The sequence below is a fragment of the Hipposideros armiger genome, unplaced genomic scaffold (genome assembly GCF_001890085.2).
Source record: "Hipposideros armiger isolate ML-2016 unplaced genomic scaffold, ASM189008v1 scaffold_72, whole genome shotgun sequence".
NCBI lineage: Eukaryota > Metazoa > Chordata > Mammalia > Chiroptera > Hipposideridae > Hipposideros > Hipposideros armiger.
The window spans coordinates 3,088,775-3,099,794 of NW_017731422.1; the positions used below are offsets into that span (position 1 = coordinate 3,088,775).

General features: G+C 54.9%; 1 protein-coding gene across 1 annotated transcript in view; it reads right to left on the reverse strand.

Annotated features, from left to right (window-relative positions):
• TTBK1 (tau tubulin kinase 1) overlaps positions 1 to 11,020 on the reverse strand; it is a 39,116-nt gene that overhangs the window by 26,863 nt on the left and 1,233 nt on the right. The window contains exons 2-11 of the mRNA XM_019642776.1: positions 7,285 to 7,432; positions 7,057 to 7,130; positions 6,711 to 6,851; positions 5,630 to 5,734; positions 5,154 to 5,219; positions 4,598 to 4,690; positions 4,372 to 4,497; positions 2,458 to 2,612; positions 1,296 to 1,527; positions 873 to 1,051 (exon numbers count right to left, since the gene is read on the reverse strand). Coding sequence (XP_019498321.1) covers positions 873 to 1,051; positions 1,296 to 1,527; positions 2,458 to 2,612; positions 4,372 to 4,497; positions 4,598 to 4,690; positions 5,154 to 5,219; positions 5,630 to 5,734; positions 6,711 to 6,851; positions 7,057 to 7,130; positions 7,285 to 7,432 — 1,319 coding nt within the window. The remainder of the gene's footprint in view (positions 1 to 872; positions 1,052 to 1,295; positions 1,528 to 2,457; positions 2,613 to 4,371; positions 4,498 to 4,597; positions 4,691 to 5,153; positions 5,220 to 5,629; positions 5,735 to 6,710; positions 6,852 to 7,056; positions 7,131 to 7,284; positions 7,433 to 11,020) is intronic.

Below are 11,020 nucleotides of genomic sequence, written 5' to 3' on the forward strand. Positions count from 1 at the left end.
TGGGTGGGGGAGCTCTAGGCTCCCTGAGGACAGGGTCAGCATCCCACTGTCCTGGAGTCACCACGGGGACTGGCATAGGGCTCCCCTGTCTTGGGCATCTCCACACCCCAAAGGGGCACTATGCCCCATTCCAGAGGTGGAGTGCAGTTTGGGGCAGAACTCAGGGGAGGGCCTGTGGCTGAGGTTGGGGCATGAAGAGGCACTTCATGAGAGTGTGGCAAGGACCCCTCCCGCAGAGCTGGGCCTGGGGAACAGACCCTTTTCCTGGTACAGAAATGGCCACAGCCCTGCTCTGCTGTGGAGCGAAGCCCCACTCAGAGCCAGCGAGGGTAGGGACATCTCTCTCCACTTGAGGTTGTTCCACCCACCAGATCTCACCAATACTCCCTCCCACAAACCAGGTCCCCTCCCTAACATTCAGATCCCTGAGCCCTAACCCCCAAACTCGGTCCATCCTCTCCTCAAGCTGAGCACTGCCTGAGCCCTTCTCCAAAGCCCCACCCCCAAAGCTAGAGCGAGCCTAGTCAGCTCTCTGAGGCACTGGTAATTAGCCTCTAGGGAAAGAGGTTCTGGAAGTACACCCATCTGCCAATTCACCCCTCACCTCCTCCAGGGCCTGGGTACCCAGCCTATCCCTCCTGTGGCCTCACTCCCTCCACATCCCTTTGTGGCATGAGCGGGGACCTCTGTATACCCCCTCCCCAATCCAGGCCGCCACTGACTCTGAGTCTGACCCCAGACCCAAATACAGCCCTCTCAACACTCCCAGGGTCCCCCCACCCCTGCCTCGCATCTGACCTTTCCTCCGGACCAGCCATGTGAAGGTGGAGGGGACGAGGGAGCCCTTGAGAACCCCCTGGCCCCAGACCCACCTCCTCTCATGCAGTTCCACCCGCCCATCCGCAGTGGAAAGCCTCTCCGACTCAGGGCTGTTGACCCTCCGGTAGCGCAGAGAACGGACTGGGGTTGTCGGTGAGTCTGGGGGGACACGCACTGGGGAGCTGGGGACCCCCACGCCTCGGCTCTGCTCCTCTTCCACCACACAGGGGGTCTGCAGGAGAAGGGAATTCCGTGAGCTGGGGCTGACAAGGCAGCTGTGGGCCACGTGGTTTTCTCAGGGAAGAGGTAGAGAGAGATCAACCACAAGGATGCCGGTGATCCTGAGATGGGGCAAAGCCACAGAGGCAGAGCAAGCAGGCGGGTGTGTGCGGCAGGGGAGAGGGTGTTCAGGAGAAACGGGGAGGGGGCCCACGGGTTGGGAAGGCCACCCACGTTCTTCTCCCTGGCTGCGTTACTTTGCCAATGTTGATCCGGAGTTTGTTCCGGTTGACATCCGTCTCCTCCCAGACTTCAGCTTCAGGACCCCCAGGATGGGAAGCAAGGTGGGGGGTGGGACCCAGCCCTTCGGGGGGCCGCCCTGGCAGGATTGGGGGTGCGTTCTCCTGGTCGCTCAGGTGCTCGCCCTGCAGCACGTCCTCGGTGTTCTCCCTGAGCAGGTCCCCAGGCACAGGCGTCACGTTGACCACCCTGAAGAGGCCAGGAAAGGGTCATTGGCAAGGCTGGCAGGGGTGCCCTCTCCTACCAGCACAGGCCCTGGAGATCACTGCCACCCATGGGAAAGGGCGCAGGCAAGGCCCAGGCAGGGGTGGGGGTGTCCCTCAGCCCATCACCACCCCTGGCTCACAAAGACCATCCTCAGGCTGGCAGAAGGAGATGTGGCTGCCAGGGACGGGCACACCACCACCTCACTCTATTTATTTAAGAGACCCCGCTGCTTTCCAGGCCCTGCCAGATTTCCACTGCTGTTCACTGGCTGGCTTCCTTTAGACCAGGAATGGGTCTAAAGTGAAGAATCACTTTGGAGTTCCTGGAGCAATGTCTTTACAGAAGTGGACACCATGATGTGCTGGCAAATCCTGTGGAGTCTCCTTCCCAAATGTGTTGCTGGATCCTCTGCCCACGTCTCTCCCTGGCTCACCCCTGGGGTTGGGCAGGGAGCCCCTTCTCACTCTGGCGACCTCTGTTTTTGTGCTTGTCACTAGGTTCTGAAATTGCTGACCCATCAATTACAAATACCTTAGACTCAACGGAGAGCACTTGGAGGGCAGGGGCTGCATGTTTTTTCTTTGCACCCCACAGGGCCTAATGGCAGGGCTTAAGACACGTTCACTAAATGAACGCACGTGAGCATGGAGACACAGACAAAATGTGGGGCTCGGGCAATTTCACTCAGGGCTCCCTGCTCCCCAGTAAGGTCAAGAGCTCCAAATGAAGACCCCACACTGTGCCAAGGAAATTCCTGGGGTTTGAGGACCCCACTGTTGAGCACCAAGAATAAAAGAGACAGCCAGGTGTGTCCAGGTAGGAAGAGGAGGCGGTGGCAGGCTTCTCAGGTGACAGCCCCAGGCAGGGGTCACCTGGCCCCCAACCCCGTCCATCACCCCTCCCGAGACTCACCCAAACATGGCTGCTGTCTGCCGGGTGTTCTGCTGGGGCGGGGTGGACGTGCTCGTGGACAAGAGGGCGTCGGTGCCCGCTTTCTCCCAGTCAAAAGCCTCGTTCTCAGCGATGCCCCGCTCTTTCATGCTGTTCTCAAACACCGACATGATCAACTGCAGGGGGTGGGGGGGGGTGGGAGGACAGAGAGGTGACCCCGGGGCTAGCCAGGAGGAGGGGACAGTTGCTGGGATAGAAGGCAGAAAAGTGGGGGCCTTCCAGGACAGGGATGGGCCAAGAGGGGGTATTGGAAGGAGAAGGGCACATTGATTTTCAATGAAAACATGCACATAATATACAAATCAGCATGCAAATGATCATCTTGGTTTAAGTCCCCCTGGCTGGACACAGCCCTCTGAGATCTGTCCCCTGATTACACCATCCCCAGACTCTGCAGCCATTTCCACCATCTCAGCAGAATCAGCAGCAGCCGGGAACCACCGCCGGTAGTTTCCCAAACCCGCCACCTGGGGTCATGCGTCTGCACAGGCAGCTTCCTCTGCCTGCAGTGCCTTCCCCACGCATCCTCTCCTCCGAAGGCTTCCCTGATTCCCCCACCACGCAGCTCTGGTGGTTGGGCCCAGTGCACCGGCTGGAGCTGTTCACACGCCTACCTGCCACCTCTACGTCTCTAGCAGGCAGCACAGGGTGTGCTCTCAACTGTGTGGTCTGGAGGACCCCAGGAGGCTGATCTAGGATTGGGGGAGCGGGACATGGCCTCTTTCTGCCAGAGTGAGGCATCTCTGCCAGCAACCGGGGCTCTGGACTCAGGAGGTGACGGGCAAGCTGTAGACCCTCAGAAGCCCCCAGACCTTTCCACTTCTGACCTCGCTCTTGCCAGAATGCAGGGCAGGTTGTCTCTGCCAGCAGGGCCCACCTCACTGAGTGCCTATTGTGTGCCCGACACTGTGCTCCCCATGGTGGCACATAGTGGGTCCCAGGAAGAACATTGCTGATGTTTTCCCCCTTCTCAGATCAGGGTCAGTGGGTCCCACAGGAGTGCGGGGATGGTGCCTTGGGAAGGGCACTGGACTCGGAGTCAGAAGATGTACCTGAGCTTAGCCCCGCTACTAACCAGGCTATCAGGCCTCAGTTTCCTCATCTATGACATGAGGACAATCCCCTCACTTGGCCTCCTGCAGGGTTTTGGTATAAAACTTGAAAGCACTTGGCTTAATTAATTGTTAAGTGCTAGAATAATAACATAAGGAACACTCAATTATCACAAAAGGCTTGTTTGAAGTTTAAATGATTTGATGCATGGAAAGCACTGAAAATAAGGTAAGCTCTTAATCAATCTTAGCTCTGACTACTGTTTATAAGAGCGCCAAAACAGTTCCGTGCAGTTGGAAGACCAGGGGGACATGGGCAGGGCCAAGCTGGCATGGGCATGGGGCCTCAGCAGGATGGGCACTGCTGGTGATGGTCACCCACAGAGAGGTCTCCTGGGGGATGGCCGGTTAGCTCAGGTGGTTAGTGTGCAGGGCACAGTCCTCATAACACCAAGGTTGCCAGTTCAATTCCCACATGGGCCACTGAGGTGCGCCCTCCACAGCTAGATTGAAACAACTACTTGACTTGGAGCTGATGGGTCCTGGAGAAAAACAGTTTCCCAATAATCCCATATAAAAATATTTTTTTTTAAAAAAAGAATTCCTTAAAAAAAAGAGAGAGGGAAGGGCCGGCCGAGTGGCTCAGTTGGTTAAGAGCTCGCTCACGAGTTTGAGCTCTGAGTAACAGCGGTTCGAGTCCCGGCCCGAGCTGAGCAGCCGCTGAGCTGCCAACAGGTGGCAGGATGGCTCAGCTAAAAAAAAAAAAAACCCCACAAAAAAAAGAGAGAGGCGTCCAGGATGCAGGCAGGTGGCAGGCTCCCACCTGGTAATCAGGCTTGGTGAAATAGTCGAGGCTGGCAATGTGATCCAGGAAGAGGTGGAACTCCGAGGGCATGTGCTTCAGCAGCATCCGGTGCTCATATTTCTCCTTGATCATCCCTACCTGTTCCTGGAGGCAAGAGGCACAGGAGATGACGTCCCAGCTGCTCCCACGCTCCCCCTCCCCACACACATACACACCTCTTCAGACCCAGTGGCATGGGGCTCACCTTGTCCTTGATCTTCCTCCAGGGCAGCTGGCCCACTGCAAACTCGACCAGCATGTAGAAGAGGGACCACAGGTCATCGTGGCGGCCCATCTCCTGGGGGCGGGGAGCAGCAGGGGAGTCACCCACAGCTCTCAGGTCATACCTGGGAGTGGGGACCTGGCCCTTCACTGAGGGACACCAGTCAGGGGGGCCGGACACCCAGGTCCCTGTGGGCAAAGCTGGAGTTTCCCTGAAGCCACGGCTACCTCCCCGACCCATCAGCATATATAGACTCCCCGTGTCAAAACGTCTGTGTGTATTTTGTCACCCTCACAGAGATTTGTGTTGGGAACAGAGAGGAGGAGATCCCCCAAACAAGCAAGAAGGGAAACGTCGCGGGCAGAGCCTTCTTCCCGCTGGGGTCTCTGGAGTGGCAGCTTCTGGTGCTCACACTGCCCCATACTTCTCTCCCCACCTCCAGAGGTGCCCGTTCTGTGCTCTCCCTCAGCAGCATCTCCCACCCCTGACCTGGGCCCTTACCGCCCCCACATCCCTCAGTCCAGACTCGGCCACTCACCCGGTTCTTGTGGGCATTGACCGAGGCATAACGAACAGTCCCTCGAAACCCGGCCACATTCCGAGGCTGCAGAGGGGAGAACAACACCAGGCACCTCACCCACTGCCCCTGACCTTGGCCACATCTCAACCCTGCTTACCAAGCCTGCCTCCACCTCTTTTAACACTGACTGCCTCCCTGTGCTGCCACCCCCCACGTTGGCCTGGTCAGGAACAAACCTGACACAGCAACCCCAGTCCTAAACTCGCTTCCTGCCCCTGCAACCATCCTTGACCAGAGTGGGCAGACAGGTCACAGGGTGTGGGTGTGGCATCCACCAGGAACCCAGGCTAAGGGAGAGAGTGGACCTGGAGTTGGGTGTTGCTGATACTGAACACAGGCCGGGCACGTTCAGGCAGCTGTAGGAAAACCTGGTGAAGGGTTCTCAGATGAGGGAGCGGGCGAGGAGGCCAGGGTGTCTGCGCAGCGGTACTCACAGGCCGAACGTCCCCCGTGGTGTTGGTGTACTGCCGGGCCAGCCCGAAGTCCAGCATGTAGCACTTCCTGTAGGTGGAAGGCAGCCTGCCCATGGCAAAGTTTGACTGCAGGAAGACAGCATCTGTGAGCCGTGGGCTCCAACCCCACCTGGCCCTCCTTGAGGGGCACCAAGAAACAGCGCTGGTGAGGGACACTCAGCCCACGCACACTCACATGAGTAGAACACCAGCACACACAGCCAGTCACAGTACTTCATCTGAGGGGCAGGTGTGATTATTCTCATTTTGGAGATGAGGAAACTAAAGGTCAAAGAGCTTAGGGGGCTTCTCCAAGGTCACACAGCAACTGATGACTCAGCTGACAGTTGAACCCAGGTCTGTCTTGCTCTCAATCCTTGGGACTCCCCAACAGGGCAGTGTGGCTTAATCTCACTAAGGCAGCAGGAGACCTGCATTGTTCTTGCTGTGTGATCTTGGGCCACGCAACCAATCTTTCTGGGCCTCAGTTTTCACCCTTTAAGATTAGAGGTTTCTTCTAGCACCAAGTCCAGGATGCCATAAAATGAATTACAGTAATACCTTGGTTTGTGAGCATAATTCGTTCCAGAAACAAACTACTTGTATTGCAAGACATTGCTCGTTTACCAAGTTTAAATGTATTAGAAATGTTTGCTCGTCTTGCGGAACACTCGCAAACCAAGTTACTCACAATCCAAGGTTTTACTGTACTTGGAATTCCTTACCAAGCTCTAGCCCCTGGTCCCCTTCCTTCAATTCTCCCATCCTTCTCCAAATCTTCACCTTTCTAGGTTCTAGGATTGTCCAGGTCAGGGGTGGGAGAAAGGAAGAGAAGACACAGGAGAGGGCATGGGCATGGCCAAGGGGTGGGAGGACAGGGGTGTGTGCTCCTGGGAAGCAGGGGAGAGGCAGAGGTGGGGCTTGGGATGGAAAGCAGGGGGAGGGGACAGAAGGGGCTGTTCCTGCCTTCACCACCGTTCTGGAGAAGAAACCAGGGGACCCCGAGAGGGAGAGGAGGTGGGGGTGTGCTTTGGAGAGAGGGCCGAGTGGGGGCAGCCCTCACCGGCTTGATGTCGCGGTGCAAGAAGCCCACGGAGTGGATGGCCTCAATGGACTCCAGGATCTGTTTGCCCAGCCGCAGTGTGGTGCTCAGCGTGAAGGTGCCTCGAGGCTGGCTGCGGCGCAGGTCGGCCAGGTTCCGGCCCTGGGGGTGGGGTAGGGGCAATCCGGCTCAGTGGCCATCTGGATCGCCACCACTGTGACAGCCTGCCCAGCCTCACCCCCAAAGGCTTTGTGCCCACTCCCCACTCCTCCCGGGGCCATAGTCTCCCTTCCCCACTCCCCAGCCCAGGAGTCACAGCCCAAGTTCTTGGGGGAGAATGGAGGGTGGATGGGCCACAGGGACTTACCTGGAGCTGCATTACCACATAGTTAAACTTCTCATTCCGGCCACAGCCAATGAACCTGCACACGTGGTCTTTCCCTGAGGGGTACAGACAGGGTCTCCCAATTGCTACTCTTTCTCTCTGGCTTCCAACCCTAAAGTGGGCTCATGATGTACTCTGGATTGCTGGTCCCCCAGCCCTGGCCCCATGACCACGTCACCCATCACCTCCCCCTTAGCCCTCGGCCCTCACCTTGTAGCTTTTTGAGCACAGCCACCTCCATCTTGAGGACCTGCTTGGGCTGCTGGGCTGACTCCACCTTGAGGGCCACGTTCTCCCTGGTCAGCAGATCCATGGCTTCGTAGATTTCACCAAAGCCCCCGCCCCCAATCTTTTTCAGCTATAGAGATGGGGGTGGGGGGGGACACAGGGATCAGGCTGAGCAGCTCCTCATCCTACCCATTGCTGGGCTATAGCCTTCACTGATGAGGGCCATCCTTGAAGGGAGGACCCCATGTCTCCCTTCCTTGCTCCACCCAACAGTGCCCCCACCTCCTCCCTTAGTGCAGAAGACAGATAACTCAGCCCATGAGTGGACAACCATACACACACACACACACACACATGCCTGCATGTACACACACACAGAGCCACATGTCAGAGTGGGCAGGGGAAAAGGGTATGAGACATGTGTCTCCATATAGACATGGAGACAAGGCAATACAGAATTCTGAAGAGATAACGGGCTATCGTGAGCCTTTTCTTTTCTGGAAGAAATATCATGTTCCCCCCATTCCTTGCTTAAACTGAGTAACCTCCATCCAGAAAGAAAACCAATTTCTTCCCTGGGTGGATCCCCCAGGGATGCTGGCCCTTCCTGGGGTTGGCAGAATCCTGAAAGGTGTCACCAGAGGGAGACACTATTGGGACAGGGGGAGTATTTAGGGAGAAGGCTCAGGAAAGAGTGCTCCCTGCCCATGCCTGGTGCTGAAGCTCGGATCACTTCCTAGGCTCCTGGTCAGGTGCCCAAGACCGCGGTGAGCCTGCTCTCGGAGGCAGGGGCACTGCGGGAGCACGTGGGAATGGAGGTTTGGAGAAAATCTGCCCATTTCCAGGGGCAGTGCAATGGAGATCTGACCCTCTAGGCCCTTGTCCTCCAGCATCCCAGGGCAGGTAGTGAGAAAGGGCAGAGGGAAGAGCTGTGATGGAGGAAGAACAGGCAAGAGGAGATGAGCAGAGCTGAGTTATGGGAGAGATTAGTATTCATGTCAAGTCAGAGTTCCAGAGGTCTTGGAGAGTGAGGGTGCTGCTGGCAAAGATAGGGGACCAGGAAGAAGGTGCTGAGCTCTAAGTTGGGACTCATTTGGTTTAAGGAAGCTGTACAGCTCAATTCTCACCTCCTCAGGGAGTCTGCCCATCATGGGTGGCCTGCCTCTCGGGTCATATTCCAGAGCCCTCACTTGCATCCTGTTGGCTCGTAACTCTCAGCCACGGCTGGGCTTGCTAATGATTGGACGGAGGCTGCTCTGATCAGGCAGCCTGTAAACTGACTCTGAGCCTCCTGCATCTCCAAGCCTCCGCTCTGCATTTATTCAGCACAATAAACATTTAATGGTGGTTGAAATATGGGAACGAAGGGAGGAAGGGGGCAGGGCAGAGCTGAGGACTAGCAGAACCCAGTAGGTTACAATTGAAACCACTCTAGAAAGAAAGAGAAGATTTAGAAGAGAAGTAGAAGGCTGGATGGGATCTTAATGGCCCTTGTGCTCAGGAAGGAGACAGGGAAGAGGGAGCAGGAAGAACAGTGAGAAACAAGAGTGCCTCTCTAACTGAGATGAAAGTTAAGGTCAGACTCCTAGAAGAATTTCAGAATAAGGAGAGGACAGACACAGACTCATTGGAAGCAATGGCATGTCTTCCTCTGGGGAACTTTAAACTCAGGGGAGATTCCAGTATCTCCTGGATTCCTTTATGGTTTGCTGTGAGCATGGAAGAAAGGGCAAGGGGGAGGGGAACAACAATTACATCTCAGTTCTGTGCTCCAGTCTCAGACATAATCTCAGCTCATCCCCAAAGGCTCCTGACAACACAGGTGAGGAAGGTCATAGGAGTTGCCATTTTGCACAGAAGGAAAACAAAGATACAGAGAGTTAACTACCTGGTCCCAGGTCACATGGCTAGTAAGTAGCAAAGCTGGGTGTCATTTAAACCCAGGCAATCTGATGCAGAACCCACACTCTGAACCACGATGTTATAGGAATAGGCAATCACACTAAGCCTGTCAGTGCTGAGATTCAAGCTCAGATCAGCTAGGCTCCAAAATCCTTGCTGGAGATGATGGCAAGAAGGGCTTGGAGCAGCCAAGACATTTCTGACACCTACTCCCCAATTTCTCAGGGTGCCTGAGGGTATTTCTCTACCACCTTCATTTCCAAACAGAGCTTATTTTTCCTTCCTTAGTTCCTCCCTTACCCCTGCCCCACACCCTTTACAGAACCTCCCTGAGGTGGGGAACTGGGCATCTGCACCCACCCACTTACCCAACACCCCTCCTCCCTGGGCCCTCCAGCCTGGGCTGACTTATCCATCGGGCACAGCAGGTACCATGACTAGGCCCACAGTACTTTTAGAAGGCAATGAAAATGTTTTACTTTCTTTTATAATCATAAGGGGGAAAAAACTCAACTTTTAGATAGAAAAGAACATTTTAATATAGAACATTAATTTATTCCTCTTTATACCAATGCAGTCATGAAATAGAACTTTTAGTTCTTAATTATTGAGGAAGGGGCACTACTTTTGTAGTGCTCAGGGCCTAGGAAAGTCATAATGCAGCCCTGCCCCACAGCCCAGTAACAGGAATATTCTCTCAACTTCCCTTCCCTAGACCCTATTCCTCCCTTTCCAAATTTTTTTCATCATTCCCTCCCCTGCTGAAGGACCTCCCTCAACTGGAGGATAAAGAAGACCAACATTAACTTAGGAAAAAGAAAGCCTGGTTTCTTGGCCCAGCTCTGGGTGACCTGGGGTGAGTTTCTTAAATTCTCTGAGGCTCCTCTTTTCCTCCTCTCTAACATGAGAGAGTTGGACTAGAATTGGTCACAAAGACTCCATCAGCTCTGTGGTCCTGATTCTTGGATGGGCTAATTCTTGGAAAGCAGTATAGCTCAGTGACTGTCGACCCAGCAGTCAGACAGACCTGGTTCCACCTACCAGTCATGGGAACTTGACAAATTAGCTACTCTCTGTGCCTCAGTTTTGACACCTGTGAAATGGGGTTAACATTATCTACTCATTGGTTGTTGAGATCATGCATGTAAGACATTTTTTTTAGAGCACCTGGCAGCAGTAAGTGCTCAAAACAAAGTTTTTGTTATTATTGTTTGCTATTCTGATTCTGAGAAGCCCACCTCAAGAAGAATAAAACATTATTTTTAAATACACCAGCTAGTGCCACTGCCCCTCGTTTTTTTTCCTGGACACAGCCCGTCCATGGGCAGCTTGTTCTTGGTTCCTGAGCTCAGCCTCATGTCTCTGTCCCATCCCTCACAGGGAGGTGGCTGAGGGGAGGCATCTGGCACCCCACCTCTCTACATCTCCAGGGGAGGGGTCAGCTGTCAAAGATGACATGCTTGCCCCCTTTGCCCAACTCCCCCTTGCCATTTCTCTTCCCACTCACCTCCCACTTCCTCCCTCAAAAAGCACAAAAAAGTTCTAACCCAAACTTAGTATGTGTGTGAACACCATCTTTTTCTCACCTCTTCAATTGCCAATGTCCTTCTGTTTCCAATCTGCCAGCACAAGAAGCTCTTATGTCAGGGGACCCAGGAGGATCTTGGAGGAACACTTCTCACTTTGCCAAACCCTCGTTCTTTTGATAACTGCCCTGGCTCCTCCTCCCCCAATTTCTGTCCTATTGCTCTCCCTCTCAAGAAGTTCCCCTCCTGGAGGTGGACAGCCCCTTCCCTCAGCTCTCCGCCCCCCCCCA